At 37.4% G+C, this 21,774-nt stretch overlaps 2 protein-coding genes and 1 pseudogene across 3 annotated transcripts; 2 read left to right on the forward strand and 1 right to left on the reverse strand.

Moving 5' to 3' along the window:
* The first annotated feature begins 125 nt into the window (after positions 1–125).
* LOC132314640 (protein FAR1-RELATED SEQUENCE 5-like) lies at positions 126–6,893 on the forward strand. The gene is made up of 5 exons (XM_059813477.1): positions 126–224; positions 434–1,346; positions 2,886–2,941; positions 6,355–6,444; positions 6,798–6,893. Exons 1-5 carry the CDS (start codon positions 126–128, stop codon positions 6,891–6,893), a joined length of 1,254 nt encoding a protein of 417 aa, XP_059669460.1.
* On the reverse strand, positions 6,085–14,824 carry LOC132313073 (disease resistance protein L6-like). Of its 2 annotated transcripts, none has more exons than XM_059811713.1 (6): positions 14,142–14,823; positions 11,807–12,944; positions 11,150–11,437; positions 9,453–11,053; positions 6,792–6,941; positions 6,085–6,688 (listed from the first exon to the last, which is right to left on the reverse strand). In XM_059811713.1, the coding sequence occupies exons 1-5, from the start codon at positions 14,762–14,764 to the stop codon at positions 6,914–6,916; spliced, it is 3,678 nt and encodes a 1,225-aa protein (XP_059667696.1). In that variant the 5' UTR covers positions 14,765–14,823; the 3' UTR covers positions 6,085–6,688; positions 6,792–6,913. The 2 variants fall into 2 exon arrangements, with proteins under 2 accessions (XP_059667696.1, XP_059667697.1); XM_059811714.1 differs by lacking the exon at positions 6,085–6,688 and adding an exon at positions 7,554–9,356 and having other exon boundaries at positions 6,793–6,941; positions 14,142–14,824.
* A 2,343-nt stretch (positions 14,825–17,167) lies between these two features.
* On the forward strand, positions 17,168–20,671 carry LOC132314642 (protein EXPORTIN 1A-like; annotated as a pseudogene).
* The last annotated feature ends 1,103 nt before the right edge of the window (positions 20,672–21,774 follow it).

A 21,774-nucleotide genomic window follows, 5' to 3' on the forward strand; every position in this document is an offset into this window, starting at 1 on the left:
GAAATGTCATCGGCCTTCATAATATTTGTCCAATAAATATTATTTTGGTAACGTAAGTTTTATTTTTCCTTTCTTCTTTTCGTTCACAGGTATTAGTATTATTATTTATAAACCTGGTTTGTCGAATGGCATCGTCTGATAATATGGAAAATGAACGAAAATATGTTGAACTTAAAGTTGGAATGGAAGTCCACAGTGAAGATGAAGCATATATAGGTTATATTGTGAGTATGCCTTGAGGAAGGGTTTTAGTGTCCGGAAAGGAAATATAGGGCATGGTAGAGGTGGGATTATGTTGCAACGTGAGTGCTTGTGTGCGAATGCTTGACATTATCGTGATGGAGAACCTTCTGAACCGAAAAAGATTAGAAGATTAGTGACGCGTACAGGTTGTAAAGCTTTAATTAGATTTAGTATTAAAAATGATGTTTAGAAAATTAGTCATTTCAATGATGAGCATAACCATGAGTTTGCTGTACCGGAAGAGAGGAAATTTCTAAGGATAAATAGAAACATAGGTCCAGCCAGTGCAGGTGTTGTCAATGAAATACATTTTCATGGTATCAGATGGACAGACCATCTTTCAAAAGAGAGTGGTGGGTCTGGAAATGTCGGGTTTATGCAAAGAGACTATCAGAGTTCTGTAAGCCATCAAAAGAAACCGAATTTGATTGAAAGAGGGGATGCGCAAAGTCTAATAAATCACTTCAGCCATTGTCAAATCGAAGACCAAAAGTTTTTTCACCATGTGGAACTAGATGAGGAAGGTCGATTGGCAAATTTCTTTTTGAGAGATGGGAGATCAAAGTTGGATTATGATTATTTTGGAGATGTTGTGATATTTGACACATTTCGAACAAGCAAATATGATATGATATTTGCTCCATTCGTGGGAGTTAATCACCAGAGGAAGAACATTTTTTTTGGTTGTGGATTCCTTTTGAATGAGACAATTGATTCATTTGTTTCGTTGTTTGAGACGCTTTTAGAGAGAATGGGGAATCAACCACCAAAGACGATATTTGCAAATCAGTGCCAAGTGATGGAAAATGCCATTAAGAAAGTTTTTCCCAATACATGCCATCGTCTTTGCTTGTGGCATATTTCAAAAGATGCCTTCCTAAAGATTGCGAGTTTGTATGCCAATTCTGACTTCAAGAGTTTGTTCCACGAGTGTTTAAACAGTGAAACAGAGGATGAATTGCAATCAACATGGGCCGAGATGATTCTGAGGTTTGATCTTGTAGGCAACAAATGGCTTGAATCACTTTACCAACTAAGAAAGAAGTGGTGTCCCGCTTTTAGCCTAGCCACTTCTACTCCCTTTTTTAGTTCCGCTCAAAGGAGTGAGAGCATGAATAATAATCTGTAAACAATGACGCCGGCTATGAAGCACGGACACGGGACACAGGTACAATACGACACGGATACGGTGATTCGGCAAATTTCAAAAAAACAGGACACGAACACGGCAACGATACAGCAATAATATATATATATATTATTTATTTATTTATTTTTACTCAATTTCTAATTTATATTTAATAAACACAAATTTTACTCCCATTATTTAATAAACTTTTTGCCCCAAAATATAGCCCAAGCATCATTGAGCCCAAGCCCATTCACCAAGGCAAACCCTAATTGTATAGAAGATCAAAAGTCAAACGCACTAAGTCACTAACACACTTGGTATGCCACCAAAGTGTAGTGTGAGACAGAAAGTGACATAGCAGAGAGAGAAAGCGATAGAGCACATCCATCTGAAGCATCAACCTGCCGATCATTTCCTAGAGAGATCCAAGAGCAAAGTGTTCAAGTTGATTAAACTCTGAGAGTAGAATAGACACCATCAAAGTCCAGTGTGCGAAGGGGAACGAAGTAGATTTGATCCGAAACCATCTCGCTGATCAATCAGTCCGGTGGCTTCAGCTGCGGTCGGATAAATTCAGGAAGATCCCAATCGAGCTGCACTATTTTAGCTTATGTATATATCTTTTTATTTATTTTTATTTATTTATTTTGACAAAAAATCTGAATCCGGTGTCGCCGGCGTGTCCTTCTCCGTGTCCGGCATGAAAAATATGATAAAAAAAAATAGGACACCTCTACAGAGGTGTCGGACACGCGTTGGAGCCTTTGACATGCGTGGTCGACATCGGTACGATGACCCAATCCCATGTGTCGGTGCTTCATAGGACTTTGGTAATGATGATTTTTGATGACATAAGCTATTTTTTACCTTATAATTCTACATTTGTTCTTATTATCTTTGCAAAGACATTTTAACCCTTACTTTTGTATTAAAATAACCTATATAAAAGACAAAAAAGCTAGAGAGGGGGGTAAGCCGAGAGTTGAGAGACAGAGCGCCCAACCTGAACTAGAATTCTCCTTCTCCGCTTCTCTCCTCTCTCCGTCTCTGCAATTCTCACCAAAGAACGCACGTCAATGACGAGGACGAAAACCAACACACCCAATTGCAATCTACAAGCGCCTCATCCATTCCTACGGCAATGTGACCTAGTATATGGAACGGGCAGCCATCATCGCTGTCATCGGTGTCCCGACATTAGCGAAGGAAAAAGGCGACCCTTGATGCTGAAAAAATGAAGAAACTAGGTCACGGAAGCCCGGACACGGCATGGACTTCCCTAAGAGTGCCAACGTTGCCGTTGCCGATGATGACATGATAGCTCTTGAGGAACGCCATTGGAGCTCACTGCCGCATCGCCATAGCCGCTCGAAAACTGAAAGATATGGGTTTTGATTTTTTGAACAATCTGAAATAATATGGTTTTGATTTTTTGAACAATCTGAAATAATATGCCGATATGGGTTTTGATATATGTAATAGGTTTTGAACTTTTGATTCTTGCCGACAGCTGCTGCTGATGCCAAATTGGTGAAATCGGACGAGGTATTGGCTCGGATGTTGCAGGTTCTTGGAAAAATTTCTTTGAATTTTGAATTATTTTGTTTTGGATTTGATTTGATAATGTGTTGTTTGAATGTTCTGTTTTTGTCAAACTATGAATTCATTGATTTTAAGCAGAAGAAGCCTAAAATCACACCACAACATCAAGCTAGCAGCTGCAGAGAGAGAGGGGGGCAAGCCGAGAGTTGAGAGACAGCTGCTGAAGCTTGCGAACGGCGAACCCTAATTGGAACAGTGGACGATGGAAACCGAAAGATATGGATTTTGATTTTTTGAACAATCTGAAATGATATGCTGATATGGGTTTTGATATGTGTAATAAGTTTTGAACTTTCGATTCTTGCCGACAGATAAATTAAGGCTTCGTTTGGATACACAGAAGAGAAAAAGAAAGGAAAGGATTATAAGTGAAAATAAAAGAAAGAAAAGGATAATTATAATTTATATTCATGTTTGGATAGATAGGAGAGAAAAGAAATGAATAAATAATATTCTTGTTTGGACAATACAGGGAGAGAAAAGTAATAATTAAAATTACTATTTTACCCTTTTTGTGAGGTTGGTAGGGCAAATCATTTCAGCTACCCGAAATGCCTCCTCCTCTGTTCTCGTTACTCTCCCCTCATCTCTCTCTGTCTCTCTCTGCAACTGCTAACTTGTATGTAATGGGTTTTGTTTTAAATTTTTTTTTTTTCTATCTAAATCAACTAACCAAGTCTGTAATTTATAAGCCCATGGTCCATGGATGATGGCCACCAGAAAATATATATATATATTTTTAGGGCAAATCATTTTAGCCTCCCCAATGCCTCCATCTCTATTCTCGTTACTCTCCCCCCCTCTCTCTCTGCAACTGCTAACTTGTAAGTTGTATGTACCTGGAAATCTGTAAGACCTTTCGTTGGTTCCACATTGAAGAATTCCAGAACCTAATCAAATGATCAGTTAATCATAACATGCAATAAGAACCACTGAAACAATATTGAACACAAAACAAATGACTGAATTTGAAAAGAACAAAGTGAAATTCATACTATACAACACTATTTTCGATTGCCAAGAAATCCCAACAATAGAAAAGAGATGGGTAATACAGTAAAACACCAAAACCCTACTAAAGCCAATACATTCCAGCAGTTTCCATTGTACCAGAATTGATTCAAAATTACCACCAAAGTATAATATTTTGGTGCATTGAAATCCTAAAAGAACCACCACAGACTATAAGTTCCCCTTTCAGTAAGACCAATTCCACAATGTTTGGTTGCAGAGAAACTCGACGAGGGAAAAAAAAGGAAGAAAGGGAAAAGAAGAAGTTCTGCAATTCCCACTTTGAATCTAATTCCACTATGTTTGGTTGCAGAGAAACTTTAGGGAGGGAAAAATAAAAGGAAAAAGATGAATTTCTGCAATTCCCACTTTGAATCAAATACATAAACAGATTTTAAATATTTCAAATCGTTTGATTAAAAACCAAATTTCACACACACACACGTACAGAGAGAAAGCTCTAAATTTACCTCTGTGAGAGGATCTGGCGTACGCGTCCTCCATTTAGGAGATGAATTCGAAGGTGGCAAACAAAAGTATTGATCGATACGATGAGTAATCCGATGAATTGAAGACTATTGTACGATGAAATTCTACGAGGCTTAATTAGAGCATTGAAACGTTTTTGTGCATGTGTGTGTGTGTGTATATTTGTATGTATGTATGTATGTATAAAGAAAGATAGGTTATCCTTCTAAATCCTTTCCAATCCTTTCTTTTCTTTTCTATTCCCTCTATCCAAACACACTTAACACTATCATTCCCTTTCTTTTCTCTCCAAATCCCTCTATCCAAACGAGGTCTAATTGAAATATATGGGTTTTGAACTTCTGATTCTTGTAGATTTTGTAGCTTGCAGTTGGAGAGAGAGAGAGGGCAAGTTCAGAGTTGAGAACGAGAATAGAGATGGAGGCGATTGGGGAGGTTGAAATGATTTGCCCTAAAATTATATATATATATATATATTTGACCTTGATTAGTTGATTTAGAAAAAACGATTTAAAGTAATATTAATAAAATATTAGGGACAATATGGTAATCTCAAAAAAAATATTTCGTCCCATATTAGTAGTCCATTTTTCATCCCAAATTAATTGTCCTCTTTGAAAAGTCAAAACAAATAAATTTTATATTTCCATCATTATCCTTTATCTTTTTAAAAAATTTCAAACTTTGTAATTATATATATTTAAATTAAAAGGGACAAATTGGTAATTTTAAAAGGGGACATTGCATTAAATGCATGTCCCCTTAAAAACTTCCATTTTTTAAAATAGACCTCTAATGTGGGACGGAGGTAATATTCCTTTTGTGATGTTAATAAAATACTAGAGGGTCGTTTAGTCATTTAATATGGTCAATGGCTTGAATAAAATGCCGATCAGTTTGGGGGGAGGTCAGTGTAATTTTTGAAACTTAAACGGTACCGCCCGTAATTACGCCAAACCTCAAGGGAGGTAAATGAAATTATCCCGTTTTGAGAATTATAGGGGCCGATTAAAAGTCCACTTTGCTGCTTGGTTGGACAGCACTCTTGATTTCTATATTTGCAGGCTAATATTCTTAGGTGTATTTGGTTGTATAGAATTAGTGTAAAAAAAACAACTAAGAAAATTGAACCGATTTTGTTTTTTTAAATTTCACCAATTCTAATTCTAAGACTCTAATTTCATACAACTGAACACATCCTTATTGAAATTTATGTTCCTTATTGAAATTTATGTTGTGGGGGAGAGCCTACTTCTAAAATGGATTGATAAGCTGCATTGAATCTGTTTTGGTTGCACCTCTGTTGTTCACCAGCATCTTATTCAGCAGCAGGTTGGTTAGATATTACTATGCTTTAGGAAACCTACTACTACTGCTTGAAGAAATGGAAATGTAAAATCAGAAATGGAATTCAAAGTGGAGCATGTTGGCTCCAAGTCAAAAGCGCAAACAGGTGCGCTTTGTACCACTCATTTTGATGTGTATAATATACATATCAGAGCCCTATGTGGGATGGATACGGACACCAACCTTGTAAATAATTTCTGATAGCAACCTGAGGAACATCACAATAGGATAATATAGATACATATACAGACTCAAATGCGTAGAATCCGAGAAAACCAATTGTCAATTAAGCTCGGGTAAAAAATAAAAAGTAATGCACCAAATTATAATTTAAAAAACATTTCGAGTAAGAAGATTGAAAGATTAATAGACTACATTTGACAAATCTAATTGAGCAGCATTCAAACACATCTCCACCACCTCAAGGTCCAAAAGTGAAGTAGGAAATTCCTATGGAAGATAATGCTTCCTCATAAATTTGGAAACTCAGTACTATTTGCTTCTATTGGATTCATTATTCACTTTTTCAGTTAATAATGGAAGGTCCAATGCAGACAAATACAATCAATGTTGGCATGAGCAAATATCATATGGAGAAGAGAAATGACTTGCTGCTTCATGTCTGAACTTGGTTCCTAATGTCCTCTTCAGATGTACTTTTGGATCTTCTTCCAAGCCGGAATAAGAGAGGGCAACATTTCCTCATCCGTGCCAAGGTACCTAAGGATTGGCTCAAAGCACCAACATCATCCTCAATGAGCCACCCTAATGCATTCCAAGGGACTGAAATTCAATGTCCCTCATGCATGCCCCCCAAGTTCCAATGGGCTGTGTGTAGGAGTCCACTGCTTGCTCAATGATTCCCTTTATGACAAAAAAAATATTTAGTAACTACAAGTTACTACATTAATTGGCATAAAACTTTCAAAAATTTAAGAAGAATGATTTATGTTTTGCATATGCACACCTCCAGCACAAGCGTAATCCAGAAGTGGGCAAGGCTGTGACTGGCTCTGTTGTCTCAGGGATAACCGGTCCTGCTGCTACATTGACCGTTGAGCCTCACTAGGCATTGGGCACTCTGCAAATCTAAGCCTTTTGGTCCTCCCTGTGGTACCTGATAATTTGAAAAATCAAGGAATAATAGGTAAGTTAAAATTAATTCATTACCAAAACATGTCTAGTTTTGTCAAATGGAAGTATTAGAACATATATGTGCCTTCAAGCAAAGACCAGAGAAAAAGGAAAAGTATCGGCACGCGCTAGATATATTGCAATATATCTAGAGACTCACCAAAGTCCAAGAGCATACAACACAATTAAAGGTCTCAAAGGACTCAATGCAGAAGAATTGCTACAAAATTTTATGAACTTTCATACATGAATCATTCTTGAGTGCCGTTATGTATTTCAAATTATTCTTTACATGCATGACATCTAGATTGTGGGAAAATAGGTTGAACTTCCAATAAATTTACCATATTCATAAGGAGCCATGCCCATTAAGGAGATCCTCTGGAGGACAAATATTTGTTTTTCTGGTCGACTTGATGCTAGTGATGAACCAAGGTGACCTTTTGACATTTTGATTGGGAGTAATTAATAAAATTCTTGCTACGATCACTTATAAGTATACAGAAAATGGATAAACAAAAGATAAATAGCAAGCCATTGAGGAAAATTCCACTGTAAAAAATTAAACAGTTTGACAGAAAATTGAGAGTAATACCAGCACATCGGGCAGCTTTTTTAGTGATATGTCAAATGTAGCATTGTTGATTAATGAAAGTAGAGCCGCAGGTCATTGAAAGTAGAGCTGAGGGTCATCAGATAAATGCTTGCATATATCTGTGTTTGGCAAATCTGGTAACTTTTCAAGCAACACACATCTAGCAATTTCCAACAACCGTAGGGATTTCAATTCTTCAAGTCCCCCGATTTCAGTTAGTTTCTCACAACGAGAAGCTATTAAAGTAATCAAACTGGTTAGGTTCAACATATTCAGTAATTTTTCCAATGACTTGCCAGCAGCATCCCCAAATTTTATAGATCAGGTAATTTTTCAATGGACATGCACACACTTATCTCCAAATGTTCCAAGGATTCCAATCTCTGTATATCTGGTAACCTTTTTAACAAACAACACTCCTTTACTTCTATGTATCTTAAATATTCTAACTGTTCAAACCCACCAAGCTCACGTAGCTATTCACACCATTGTACATTTAAACTTGCCAGCAATTTTAAATTCCGAAGGCCACGAAACTCTTTTAGTTCAGGACAATAACAAACCTGTAATTCTGATAAAATTTTCAAATTTGACAGATTTGGCAATCTTTGCAATGATTCACAGTCCTCTACAGAAAGTTTGAGTAAACCAGAGGGAAGTCCCACAATGCAATGGAGATTTTTGCACAATGCTATTTCAACTTTCTCAAGCCCAGAAAGTCCACCAACCTCTGCTGGCAAGGTCCTAATGCCGACTTCGTAAAAGGACAATGTCTTCAATTTAAATAAGTTCCTGACATCGACTTCCAAAAGATTTGGACACTTTCTTAAGTACAATTCCTCCAAACTCATCAGGTTGGGAAGACTTGGAAATGCCTCCATTTCTTTACATGTGACATGTAGACTAGTTAAACTAGGAGGAAGCTGAGGCAGCGATTGAAGCTTATCAAAGCCCAGTAAATCAAGGGTTTGGAGCAAGAAAGCCTACAAATACTTGTTGGTAGGTGACTAATCTTAGTGAAATCTAATTGGAAGATTCTCAAAGAGGACAATCTCCCAAGGTACCTAAGGATTCCCTCAAAGCACCAACCTCATCCTCAATGAGCCACCCTAGTGCATTCTGAGGGACTGAAATTCAATGTCCCTCAGGCATGCCCCACAAGTCAAGGCACTGTGTGTAGGAGTCCACTGCTTGCTCAATGATTCCATTTATGACCCAAAAAAAAAAAAAAAAAAAATCCAAGAAGAATAATGATTTATGTTTTTAAAATAAGTGGGCTAGGCTGTGACTGGCTCTGCTGTCTCAGTGATAATTGGTCTGCTGCTATATTGACCCTTGGGCCTCACTAGGCATTGGGCACTCTGCAAATCTAAGCCCTTTTGGTCTTCCCTATGGTACTTGATATTTTCAAAAATCAAGGAATAATAAATAGGTTAGTTGAAATTAATTCATTACCAAAACATGTCTAGTTTTGTCAAATGTAAGTACTGGAACACATATATGCCTTCTAGCACTCAAAGACCAAAGAAAAAGGGAAAGTATCTTCATGCACTAGGTAAGTTGCAATTTATCTAGAGACTCACCAAAGTCCAAGTGCATACAACACAAATAAAGGTCTCTAAGAAATCAATGCACAAGAATTGCAACAAAAATTAATGAACTTCATTCATACATGAATCACTCAGGTGCTGCTATGTATTTCAAATTATTCTTTGCATGCACGACATCTAGATTGTGGCAAATTAGGTTGAACTTCCAATAAATTTACTCTGTTCATATAATTCTTGCTACGATCAATTATAACTACACAGAAAATGGAGAAACAAAAGATAAATTAGCAAGCCATGGAGGAAAATTTCACTGTAAAAAAGGAAATAGTTTGACAGAAAACTGAAATACCAGGCCATGAGGTTGCTTGATATTGATAAGTCAAAAGTAGCATTGCTGATGAATGAGAGCAGAATTGCTGATGAATGCTTGCGTATTTCTGTGCTTGGCAAATTTGGTAACTTTTCAATCAACTCACATCCAGTAATTTCCAAAAACCGTAAGCATTTCAATTCTTCAAGTCCCCCGATTTCAGTTAGTTTCTCGCAACCATAAGCTATTAAAGTAATCAAACTGGTTAGGTTTGACATATTCGGTAACTTTTCCAGCGACTTGCAATCAGCAATGTTCAATAACTCTAATGATTTCAGCTTCTCGAGTCCCTGGGTCTCAATCAATTTATCCCAACCATTTATCTTAAGTTCCTTCAAATTGTTGAGGTTTGACAGATCTGGCAATCCTTTTAACCATTTGCAAGATGACATATCCAATTTTTCCAAGGATTTCGAAACCAAAAGGCCTCCAGTCCCAACTAAATTGTTGCACTCACGAAGCACCAATTCTTTCAGCATCCCCAACTTTGATACATCAGGTATTTTTTCTATGGACATGCACTCACTAATATCCAAATGTTCTAAGGATTCCAATCTCTGTAGACCTTCAATATCAATCAGGTTCAAACAGCCCATGGCAACTAATTTTTGCAACTTCTTTAAGTTGGATACATCTGGTAATCTTTTTAAGAACATACACTCTCTTATATCGATGTATCTTAAAGATTCTAACTGTTCAAGCCCACCAAGCTCACGTAGCTCTTCACAGAATGATAAATTTAAACTTGTCAGCAATTCTAATTTCCCAAGGCCTCGAATCTCTATTAGCTCAGCACAATTAAAAACCTTTAATTCTGATAAAATTTTCAAATTTGACAGATCTGGCAATCTTTGCAATGATTCACAATCATCTATAAAAAGATTGAGTAAACCTGAGGGAAGTCCCAAGATACAATGAAGATTTTCACAGAACTTTATTTCGAGTTTCTTGAGCCCAGAAAGACCACCAACCTCTGCCGGTAAGGTCCTAATGCCGACTCTGCACAAGGACAATGTCTTCAATTTAAATAAGGTCCTGACGTCGACTTCCAAAAGATTTGGGCACTCATTTATGTACAAATCATTCAAGCTCACCAGGTTGGGAAGACTTGGAAATGCCTCCATTTCTTTACATGTGACACGTAGACTAGTTAAACTAGGAGGAAGCTGTGGCAGAGATTGAAGCTCATTGCAGCTCAGTAAATCAAGGGTTTGGAGGCGAAAAAGGCAACAAATACTTGTTGGTAGGTGACAAATCTTGGTAGAATCTAATCTCAAGATTCTCAAAGAAGACAATCTCCCAATACTACTAGGAATTTCCCCTTGCAAACTACAACTCGAGGCATTAATCATTTCAAGATCCTCTAACTTTCCAATAGCATCAGGTAACTTGGTTATGGCAGATTCACTAATGTCAAGCACTCTCAAACTTATTAGATTCCCAATGGACGACTCAATATGAGTCATACTTCTACACCCTCTAAGAATCAATCTCTCTAAGCATGCAAATGTAGAGAAGTCAGGAGTTCTGGTTAAGCAATTGCAATATGAGAGATCTAGAGCTTTCAACTTTACTGCCATCTGCAAAACAAGAAAATTATCATCAAGGAAAAAGAAACGTTAATTGTCCCAGAAGTATGTGTGATAACAAGAAGAAAAGTAGTATATCCTATCAACCTTGATTTGACTCCAAGCCTGCCAATCATTTGTAATGCTGCTCCATGATAGATCAAGAATGACCAGATTCTTTAGATAAAAATTGGTTGGCGTCAATTTCCCTGGGCATTTGCGCCAATGAAGCCATCTTAACTTTGAAAAAAGATGCTTAAAATCTCCGGTTAGTTCTGCGTAATCCACTTTGAGAAACCTTAGACTTGAAAGTTCTGTGAATACTTCACTTGTAAAACAAAGGCCCGGATACTCCAATTTGAAGTCAAGACAGAGGACTTCAACCTTTTTAGTACCCTACCAATGAAAAACCTTAAAATAAGTAAACAATATATGAATAATAGATTTACAGTGTCCTAACAAAAACAAGTACAAGATTAATGATTGTTTCGCTATTCTGTGATTTTATGAGTGTTCAACTTCATAGATGGTAACACTATATATTTAAAATTCCTTTGAAAAAGGCAATTATGAATTGAAAACCAGTATCACAAAAACAGTAACTTGAAGATTTACGGACATCTTTATCCACGGTCCTCTGGAAAAAGGTAAAATCAAGGAGCCCTTTTCTCAAATATTTTGTTCAGAAGCATCTGTGAATGAGGGAACAAGAAAGTGATAATAAAACCCAAAAAAAGAAAAGGACATGATCCACCCAAATCTTACCATGCGCCCCTCCAATACATCCAAGGCCTCCTCATGAGACCACAATCTACTACGTTCCCCAGGCTCATTGAAATTTTCATGACGAACAATTTCTCTACCGAGGCCTATAAGCTGATCATGCATCCATAAGATATCATCTTTTTCAATTTTCACCAAAGACATGAGAAGGAGGACGTCAATCCCACTTTCAGGAAAAAATTCACAAGCATCCCACATGTAAAAAGCATTTTCTTTGTCCATTCCAACGGGAAGATGTACAATCTCAGCAGTTTCTTTATCCATTCCAATGGGAAGACATGCAATGTCGAGAAATATCTGCTTTTGCTCATAATCTAATGCTTCATAACTTATTCTCAATATTGCCTGGACTTTGTCATCCGGTCTTTTTCTCAACTTCTTCAATGTATCTTTCCATACCGCTTTCCCCCTGCCACATAAAAGTGAACCTATAATCTCAAGAGCCAAAGGAAGCCCAGCAGCAGTGGATGCAACATCTCTGGAAAGAAGATCATAGTCGTCTGGAGGGAAGTCCTCCCTAAAGGCATGCTTGCTAAAAAGTTGAAGAGAATAATATGGTTCCATTGTTGGTGGTTCGTAAGCCCCATCTACTTTGAGATCATCTAAAACCTTTTTGTTTCTTGTTGTAACAATGAACCTGCTTCCCGAGCCATACCAATCACGTTCTCCGACAAGCATCTCAAATTGAGACGATTCAGCCACATCGTCCAAAACAATGAGAACTTTCTTTCCAAAAACTGTGTCTTTTGTCATTTGGTGTCCATCATTAACAGTATCAATGTCGAGGCCTTTTCGCTTTAGGATTTTGGAGTTCAGTTGAATTTGTAAGTTAACAAGACCCTTTTGTTGTGAAATTTCTCGAACATCAGCAAGAAAGCTACAGTGTTCAAAGGACTTGGAGAGTTTGTTGTATATGACTTTGGCAATAGTTGTCTTGCCAAGCCCACCCATGCCATGGATTCCAACAATCCTTACATCACTGGAGTGAAAATCTAATAATCTACTTACTTCTTCTATGTGATGATCAATTGCAACCAATCTGTCAGTTACAACCATGTAATTCTTCTTTAACTCTAACAACACTTTTGAAACAACCATCTTCACGAGCTTTCCTTGATGCCTGCAGTATATAATTGACATCAGATGGGAGATCACAAGTAACTAATAGAAGGGAAAGCTAAACATTATTAAGGTTAAATTATGATGTGTTCTATTTTTATTCAGTTCAATGCGGCATGCATGAGTAAGGAGAACAATTATGATGGTGCAAAGGTGAAGTACTCCATACATGAATCATTCTTGGCTTTACTTGTCTATGTTAGGCTATTCTTATACATATATATTCATCTGTTATTGTTCTTGGTTCTTCTTCTTTTAAATATGTATTAGAAGACTTAAATATATATATTTAAATTTAAAACCCTCTCTAATAGCTTAATCTTTTAGAGTAGATAGTGGTTAACATGGTATCAGAAGTTCAGAACCAGATAGATTATCAAGAGCTTGGGTAAAAAAAATATCGGAGGCAACATTAGAATTTGGTCTCCATAGATGCCATAAAAAACATTTAGTGTTTCATCAATCTACTAAAAGGTATTATTTTCCTTGTAGTGTATGTGGATGGCATTATTATCATCATAGGCGATGTCTCTGCAGGCATTGCTAAGTTGTAGGAGTTTCTGCACTATCAACTTCATACTAAAGGCATTGGAGTGAAACTCTTCCTCATCGCCAATTGGCCACTAATGGCCTTGTCACTGGAGAATAGTCTGATTATCTATTCAAAACGGGTGATTTTTTTAAGGATATTAATTAAATGCATAAACATTATATATTTTCCAGATCTTGTGTTTCACATTATATAATAACTTTACAATTTTTTAAAATAGTAGTATATCTCTTTTATTCCACAAAAGTAAAAAGGTTATTCACTTCTCTTTTCTTTTTTAAAATGTAGTATATTTCCCTTATTCCAGAAGAGAAAAGATTAAATTACATTTCAGACATTATGAATTTGATACTTCTTTTAGTTCTAACATGCATATCAATGACTGCTTAGGAAATCAACCACATCCTAAACTAAAACTCTTATTTTATTTCTCTACACACATTAGGAAGCAAAAATATATAGAGAGAGAGATTTGATTATTTTCTCTATTTCATATTCCTCACAAACTCATTTAGTTTTCTATTTCAATCCCAACCACAAGAATTAGTTAATCAAATTCTAAGTAAAATGCACAAAAAGTTCAATTTTCATACTATGATGCTAAAAAATTGAGATCAATCAAGCAAACAGGAGTACTGAGTACATTACCCTCCAGTTTCCTTGTTCAAATCCCATCCTTTCAATGCTCCAACGCCTTTCAATGCCTCCCTCCATCCCCGCACGGTGTCGCCATCGAAATGCCTCTGGTGCTCGTTGAAGGCCTTCTTGTAAGTCCCCGTTTGATGCCGCACATCGGACGGCTCAACGTCAAAGAAAATGGGCAAAATGATCTGTCCCATGCTTGTCCTGCATTCCCACATTTTTGCTAGCTCGCGAAGGCACCATTTACTGGACGCATAGTTCTTGGAGAAGATCGGGATTGAAATCTTGGATTCTGTAATTGCTCTGAGGAGCTCAGGGCCGATCTCTTCTCCTTTTCGGAGCTCGTTGTCGTCTCTGAAGGTGCGAATTCTGGCATCGACGAGATCGTTGTAGAGGAAATCTGTGAAGGCGTATCGAGTGTCGGGGCCTCTGAAGCTGAGGAAGACTTCGTAGGGGGCAGATGGAAGTGGATTGGAGGTGGATGAAGAGTTAGGATTTGAAGAAGAAGTTTCTGAATCTGAAACTGTACTTGTGTTTGTCTTCTTGTTGAAGAACTTCGTGAATACAAAGAACGAAAACAGAATTACAGCAACTGCTGCAAGAAGAGGCAACCAGAAGCCTTCTTCCATTTCCAAGACAACTCAGCTCTCCTCTCTCTCTCTCTCTCACTCTGTGGAGGAAAAGTGTTGACTTGTGGACATCCGTGCCGCATAGGGAAGGGTCGTGGGTTGGAGAGTCAATGATCTACTATAAAGTCAACGACGAATTTTTTGTAACCTTTACATGTAACATTTCAATTCTACCCCACGTACGTATTTATTGTAATAAAATACTATATACATATATATATAGTCTCATCTTCAATTGCAAGCTCCCACTTGCTAGCATCTTTAACCTGACATGCTTCATCATAGCATTCAGGCTTACCATCATCTGTGAGCAACATATAATCCAAATATTTCCTATTCGGTACATGAGGTCGCGTAGACCTTTTAGGTGCAAGCATAGGAGTTAGAATCTGCGGTGAACTATGCTTTGTGAGTTCTGGCCAAGAACCCTCATATGTCTGTTCCGCATCAATGCTCTCTGGATCATCATCTAACTCAACAAACTCAGGTTTACTCTGTACAGGACTAGTTAACTGTGTTGCATCTCTATCTTTGTACATCACCTTCTCGTTGAAAATCACATCTCTACTTCTGATAATTTTCTTGTTCTGATTATCCCAGAGTTGATAACCAAACTCATCTCCGCCATACCCAACGAAGATGCATTTTAGTGACTTGGGGTCGAGCTTTCCCCTAGCATGGTCACTAATATGTGCATATGCAATACAACCAAAAACTTTCAACCATGAAAGATTTACCTCTTTGCCACTCCATACCTCTTCTGGTATTCGATCTTTCAAAGGCACCGATGGTCTATGATTTATTAGGTAAGATGCTGTATTAACCGCTTCTGCCCAAAACTGTTTGGGTAGACCTAAATGTATGCGCATGCTTCTGGCTTTTTCTATCAATGTTCGGTTCATCCGTTCTGCCACCCCATTCTGCTGTGGGGTTCCTTGCACAGTCTTCTCTAATCTGATCCCATTATCAAAACAGAACTTCTTGAATCCAGTGTCTTCATACTCACCACCATTGTCTGATCTCAACCTCTTGATCTTCAAACCTGTCTCATTCTCCACCATAGCCTTCCACTTCTTGAACACATCAAATACCTCAGATTTATGCTTCAAAAAATAAATCCATACATTCCTCGTGCGATCATCAATGAAAGTCACGAAGTATGATTTTTCGCCAATGGATGAAACAGTGGTTGGCCCCCAAACATCTGTGTGAACTAACTCAAGTTTCTCCTTTCTGAGATCTTTGCCACTCTTCTTGAAACTGACTCTCTTTTGCTTGCCCATCACGCAACTCTTACAGAAGTCAATATCAATTGCCCGTATGCCTAGTAGTTTCCCCTTTGAGTGCATAATCTTGAGCCCCCTTTCACTCATGTGACCTAGTCTCTAGTGCCAAAGGTTGTGATCTTCTTTATTTTCTGTAATTGCTTTAGATCCACAAGCACTGGTAGTTGTGTAGAGAGTGCCAGATTTCTTACCACGTGCAATGGTCATAGCGTCTCTGAAAACTTTCCACGAGTCTCCATTGAAGGTTGTAACAAAACCTTCATCTGACAATTGTCCTACCAAAATCAGATTCTTCCTCAAGTCAGGGATGTGTTTCACATCTTTTAACTTCTAAGCTGACCCATTTAACTTGATTTGCACTTCACCCTTGCCAATGACGCTACAAGGCTGGTCATCACCAAGATATACCTTACCAAGGTTACTCGGTTCATAACTATTAAATAACTCTTTGTTTGAGGTGCCATGAAATGATGCGCCAGAATCTAAAACCCATGACTCCGCCTTGCTCTCCAAAGAGCATATCAATGCATCATCTAATTCTTCTGAGACAAGGTTTGCTTCAGTTTTTCTTTCGGTTCCCTTCTTTGGAAGTCTGCAATCAACACGGTAATGTCCCTTCTTTCCACAATTCCAAGACTCAACGTCATTGAGATCTGTGGAATTCCTGAAATTTTGATACTATGTCCTTCCATTCCTTGACTTGGATCTGCTTTTGTTTCTATTATTATTGCCCTTCTTCTTGTTTGAACCCTTGCCTCTACTTTCAACATTCAACGCCGAACCACTGGTGGAAACCCCTGCTGTTTGCCTTCTGATTTCTTCAGTTAGAATCATGCTCACAACTTCATCAAACTTCAACTTGCTCTTCCCTGCAAAGCTACTGATCGCTATAACTGTGCCACTCCAATTCTCGGGTAACTGCCCTAGAATTAATAGTGCTCGGACCTTATTTTTGAAGTCGATATCAACAGACTCTAATTGCCCAACTATATCGTTGAACGCATTTAAATGTTCGTTGAACTTACCACCTTCGACCATCTTCATGTTGAACAACTTCTTGATCAAGTGCACCTTGTTCACTGCAGAAGGCTGTTCATATATACTAGAAAGGGCTGCCATGAGAGATATCGTCGTCTTCTCGTTCTTGATGTTGAAGGCGACTGATTTTGACAATGTCAATTTGACGGTGCCAAGAGCCTTCCTATTAAGTAATTCTCATTCTGCATCCTTTGTATCCACTGACTTCTCTTCCAAAGGTTAATACAGATTTTTCTGAAACAAGAGGTCTTCTATTTGCATCTTCCAGAAATTGAAGTTTGTGCCATCGAACTTCTCGATCATGGATGTGGATGTCTTATCTTCTGATGCCATTACTCCTACTCGAACGGACAGATCTGATCGAAAGACTTTTAGAATTTCGTCAAACACCTTCTGTGCCCTAGGTTCTCAACCAAAGGCTCTGATACCAGTTGTTAGAGTTGCACTACACAATCAACCGGATTTGATACTATTTGTTGTAGCGGAAACGCAAAATAAACAACACTGTTCAAGGAATAAACAAGTAATCACGAAGAATAAAAAAAATCACACACAAGAGCACAAGATATACATGGTTCACCCAAATCTTAGGGTTACGTCCATGGAGCACACCAAACAAATTCACTATGAAAAAGATGAAGAATTACAAGGAGAATTCTCTTTCAATCTCTCTCAATTGCTCTCTCTTGTATTGGCACACATTTATCTCTAACTTTCACCCCTATTTATAGAGTCCCAAATTTGTCCTACAAGAACTTGCTTTTTGTAGAATCCAAAACCAATAAGGAAATTAAATCAAATCAGGAAACTAAATTTTCCTTAAACTAATAAGGAAGTCAAATCAGATTAGGAAACTGAATTTTCCCTGACAGATTAGGAAACTGAATTTTTCCTAAAACTCAGTACTCTTAAAGTTTCTATATAATTAAATCTTTCTAAAAATCTTTCACCTAATCAGACTCCACAAAACCACAACATAATGAGTGGAGCCCCACTATCGACTTAGTCATGTTTGGATTTTCATCTCAAAGAACTGAGCTTGTAAGGGCTGCTTTACATACAATGTTGCATGCTTTTCTAGCCTAGATACCTCGAGGATACATATTTGAAACTGATCTGTTGGAACTACTCGTATACTTCTTAAATGTAGCAAAATTTCGGAATCTCGCCCTTCTGTGTTTGACAAAAGTTGCGGCTTTAAATTTTGGAGATTATTATAACTGGGAGTATGCTAAAATGTATAAGGGATTCATGGTGCATTTGCAGACCTTTCTCCCACCTACTACGAACATTCCTAATGCTTATGCGAATGGTTCAGGTGAGAAGCAGGCATTTATTCGGAATCTTGCTCTGTTTTTCCTCTCATTTTTCGAGTGTCATATTCTAGTGCTTAATAACACACATGAGAATATATCTGCACTTGTAATCGGTCTTGAATATCTCATAAACATCTCATATATGGATGACACTGAGTTTTTTATGGTTTGCTTGGATTACTGGTACTCATTAGCTTCGAAGCTGTTTAGGGCACGTCGCATGTAGAGAATCCTGCAGCTGCAAACATGATGGGATTACAGGTGCGATTGCTTTATCTTGAACTAATTTTGTCAAAGATGAGATTACTTATGATCTGTCGTATGGCGAAACCTGAGGAGGTTATTATTGTTGAAGATGAAAATGGGAATATTGTTCGCGAAACTATGAAGGACAATGATGTCCTAGTTAAATATAAGATCATGAAGGCAACACTGGTCTACTTATCACATCTTGATCGCGAGGATACTGAAAAACAGATGCTGAAGAAATTGAGTAAGCATGTGAAAGGTGATCTGGATTGGTCATGGAGGAACAATTTAAACACACTATGCTGGGCAATAGGATCTATATCTGGATCCATGTTGGAGGAGCAGGAGAACAGATTTCTAGTGATGGTGATTCATGATTTACTCAAGTTATATAAAATCACAGAGGAAAAGGATGATAAAGCTGTTATCGCAGGTAACATAATGTATGTTGTTGAACAGTACCCTAGATATCTAAATGGACATTGGAAGTTCCTGAAAACAGTTGTAAATAAATTATTCGAGTTTTTACATGAAACTCATCCCGGAGTAAAGGATATGGCGTGTGACACTCTCCTCAAAATTGTTCAGAAGTGCAAGCATAAATTTGTAATTGTACAGATTGGAGAACATGAATCATTTGTATTTGAACTTTTAACTAGTCTTGCAACAACTATAGCAGATCTGGAGCCCCACCAGATTCATAAATTTTATTAATTTGTTGGTCAGATGATTGAAGCAGAATCTGATCCCCAGAGGAGAGATGAATATTTGCAGAGGCTGATGCAGCTTCCTAATCGAAAATGGGCTGAAGTTTTAGGACAGGTATGCCAAAGTGTGGATTTCTTGACGGATCCAGACGTGATCCGGACTGTGCTTAATATATTGCAGACAAATACAAATGTTGCAAGTTCTCTTGGGACAAACTTCCTATCACAAATTTCACTGATATTTCTTGACATGCTTGATGTGTGCAAAATGCTTATATCAACCAACATAACAGAAGGTGTGCCCTATGCCTCTATAACATCTTTGGTTAAACTTTTACGCTAAGTGAAGAGGGAAACCCTTAAGCTCATTGAGACATTCTTAGACAAGGCTAAAGATGAACCAGAAATTGGTAAGCAATTTGTGCCCCCAATGATGGACCCTGTCCTTGGTGACTATGCTAGGAATTTGCCTGATGCTAGAGAGTCGGAGGTCTTGTCACTTTTTGCCATAATCATAACCAAGTACAAATCTGCAATGATAGATGATGTTCCTCACATATTTGAAGCTTTTTTTTAGTGTACACTGTAGATGATTACAAAGAATTTTGAAGATTACCCTGAGTGTCGCCTCAAGTTCTTTTCTTTACTTGGTGCTATTGCTACACATTGCTTTCCAACTTTAGTTCAGTTGTCAAGTCAGCAACTAGACCTTGTGATGGATTATATCATATGGGCTTTCTGGCACACTGAATGGAATGTTGCTGAAACGGGGCTAAATCTTTTGTTGGAGATGCTGAAGAAATTCCAGGGTTCTGAGTTCTGTAATCAATTCTACCGGACTTATTTTTCGACAATTGAGCAAGAAATTTTTGCTGTCTTGACAGACACATTTCATAAACTAGGGTTCAAGTTGCATGTATTAGTGCTCCAGCACTTGTTTTGCCTGGTGGATTCTAGTTCGCTAACTGAGCCATTGTGGGATGTATCAACGGTTTATTGTCAATATCCAAATAATGCAATGTTCATTCGTGAATACACTATAAAACTTTTGAGTTCATCATTCCCCAACATGACAGCAAGTGAGGTGTCCCAATTTGTGAATGGAAGACTCTTTGAGTCGAGAAATAACTTTCTGTATTCAAGAATCACATCCGGGATTTCCTTGTGCAATCAAAAGAATTCTCAGCTCAGGACAACAAGAATCTTTATGCAGAGGAAGCTGCTGCTTGCAGAGAGAAGAGGCGACAACGGATGCTTACAATTCCAGGGCTTATTGGGCCTAATAAGATATAAGATGAGATGTTGGACTAGTGCATGCTTATTCTTGGTGAGGAGTTAATTTCATGGTGTTGATAATCCAATTAGCTAGGTGAAGAGTATTTGGAATCTATTGTAGGGATACGGCAGAGTAATACATTGTGTTGATTTTAAGACAACACTTTAATATTGTTTAGTTTGCTTATATTCAGAAACCATTATTTCTTAGAAAACATACAGCTTTTTAATTTGCAGAATATTTCTTGATCTATTCTACGATTAAATTTATCTATGAAATGGAAGATTTGAAATCAACTGTTGACCTGAGCTTGGTTTTCTTTCATCTGAAAATCAATCTTTCCCCGAACAGACAGCTAAGCAGTTGTTTTATGAATTTTATGCCAAAAGGCCTCAAAGAACAGCATAAACATCTTTCTGTGGCTCTCTAGTTTGCATTATTATCCTGAAACACAAACAATATTATATTCATTCAGCGTGAAGTTCTGTCAATGCCTTCCATTTATCATCTCCCAAACATCTATGTGTTCATTTCAGACACTAACTATTGGAACTATGTTCCTAAAATACTGGAAATGGAGATACATTCAAAGAAAAGTAAAAATAATTGAAATGTGAATTGATTTCAAAGCTCATGTTGATAGGTTTTTAGCCTTTTTTTTATTTTAAAAAAAATGGAGGTGATACCTCTTATATGCTTGATTTTGGGCATTTACATATGATTATGGCATAATCTTTTATTTGGCTGCTCCATTTGGACTTGGTGATCTATAAATGATTTTCCCAAATTTTCAAACACTCTTTCCCACTTATCTCACAATTTTACATTTTTCCCTGAAATAGCGTAGAACCACAATCTGTCTCACTGATTCAGCCAATCAATTTTCGTTGTTTGGTTTCAAGTTTAACTGATTCCATCTTTCCTAGTTTTTAGTCTAGTGTCTTCTTTCATAAAATGTCACAAAAATAATTTTTTATTTTTTATTTTGGGAAAATTGTCATGGTACAACATAAATTTTCAGGTTGTTGGAAGTTATTAGAACTGCTACTTAGGGAGACCATGTCGTGCATGCTTGACAAGCCCAAAGAATTTGGAAAATTGAAATTATATGAATGGTCTCCTTAATTTGGAGGTTAAA

This window comes from Cornus florida, unplaced genomic scaffold, assembly GCF_030987335.1.
Source record: "Cornus florida cultivar Cherokee Brave unplaced genomic scaffold, ASM3098733v1 CherokeeBrave_3.0.0_Hap2_Chr06, whole genome shotgun sequence".
NCBI classification, from domain to species: Eukaryota; Viridiplantae; Streptophyta; class Magnoliopsida; order Cornales; family Cornaceae; genus Cornus; species Cornus florida.

Coding starts and splice junctions, on each gene's coding strand:
- LOC132314640 (XM_059813477.1), top strand. CDS start 126: ATGGCATCGTCTGATAATATGGAAAATGAACGAAAATATGTTGAACTT. Junction 225..433: donor AAGCATATATAGGTTATATT/GTGAGTATGCCT, acceptor AATGATGTTTAG/AAAATTAGTCATTTCAATGA. Junction 6,445..6,797: donor GAAATGACTTGCTGCTTCAT/GTCTGAACTTGG, acceptor GCACACCTCCAG/CACAAGCGTAATCCAGAAGT.
- LOC132313073 (XM_059811713.1), bottom strand. CDS start 14,764: ATGGAAGAAGGCTTCTGGTTGCCTCTTCTTGCAGCAGTTGCTGTAATT. Junction 11,054..11,149: donor AGGCTTGGAGTCAAATCAAG/GTTGATAGGATA, acceptor CTTGTTTTGCAG/ATGGCAGTAAAGTTGAAAGC. Junction 6,942..9,452: donor TCAAGCAACCTCATGGCCTG/GTATTTCAGTTT, acceptor TCAAATTATCAG/GTACCACAGGGAGGACCAAA.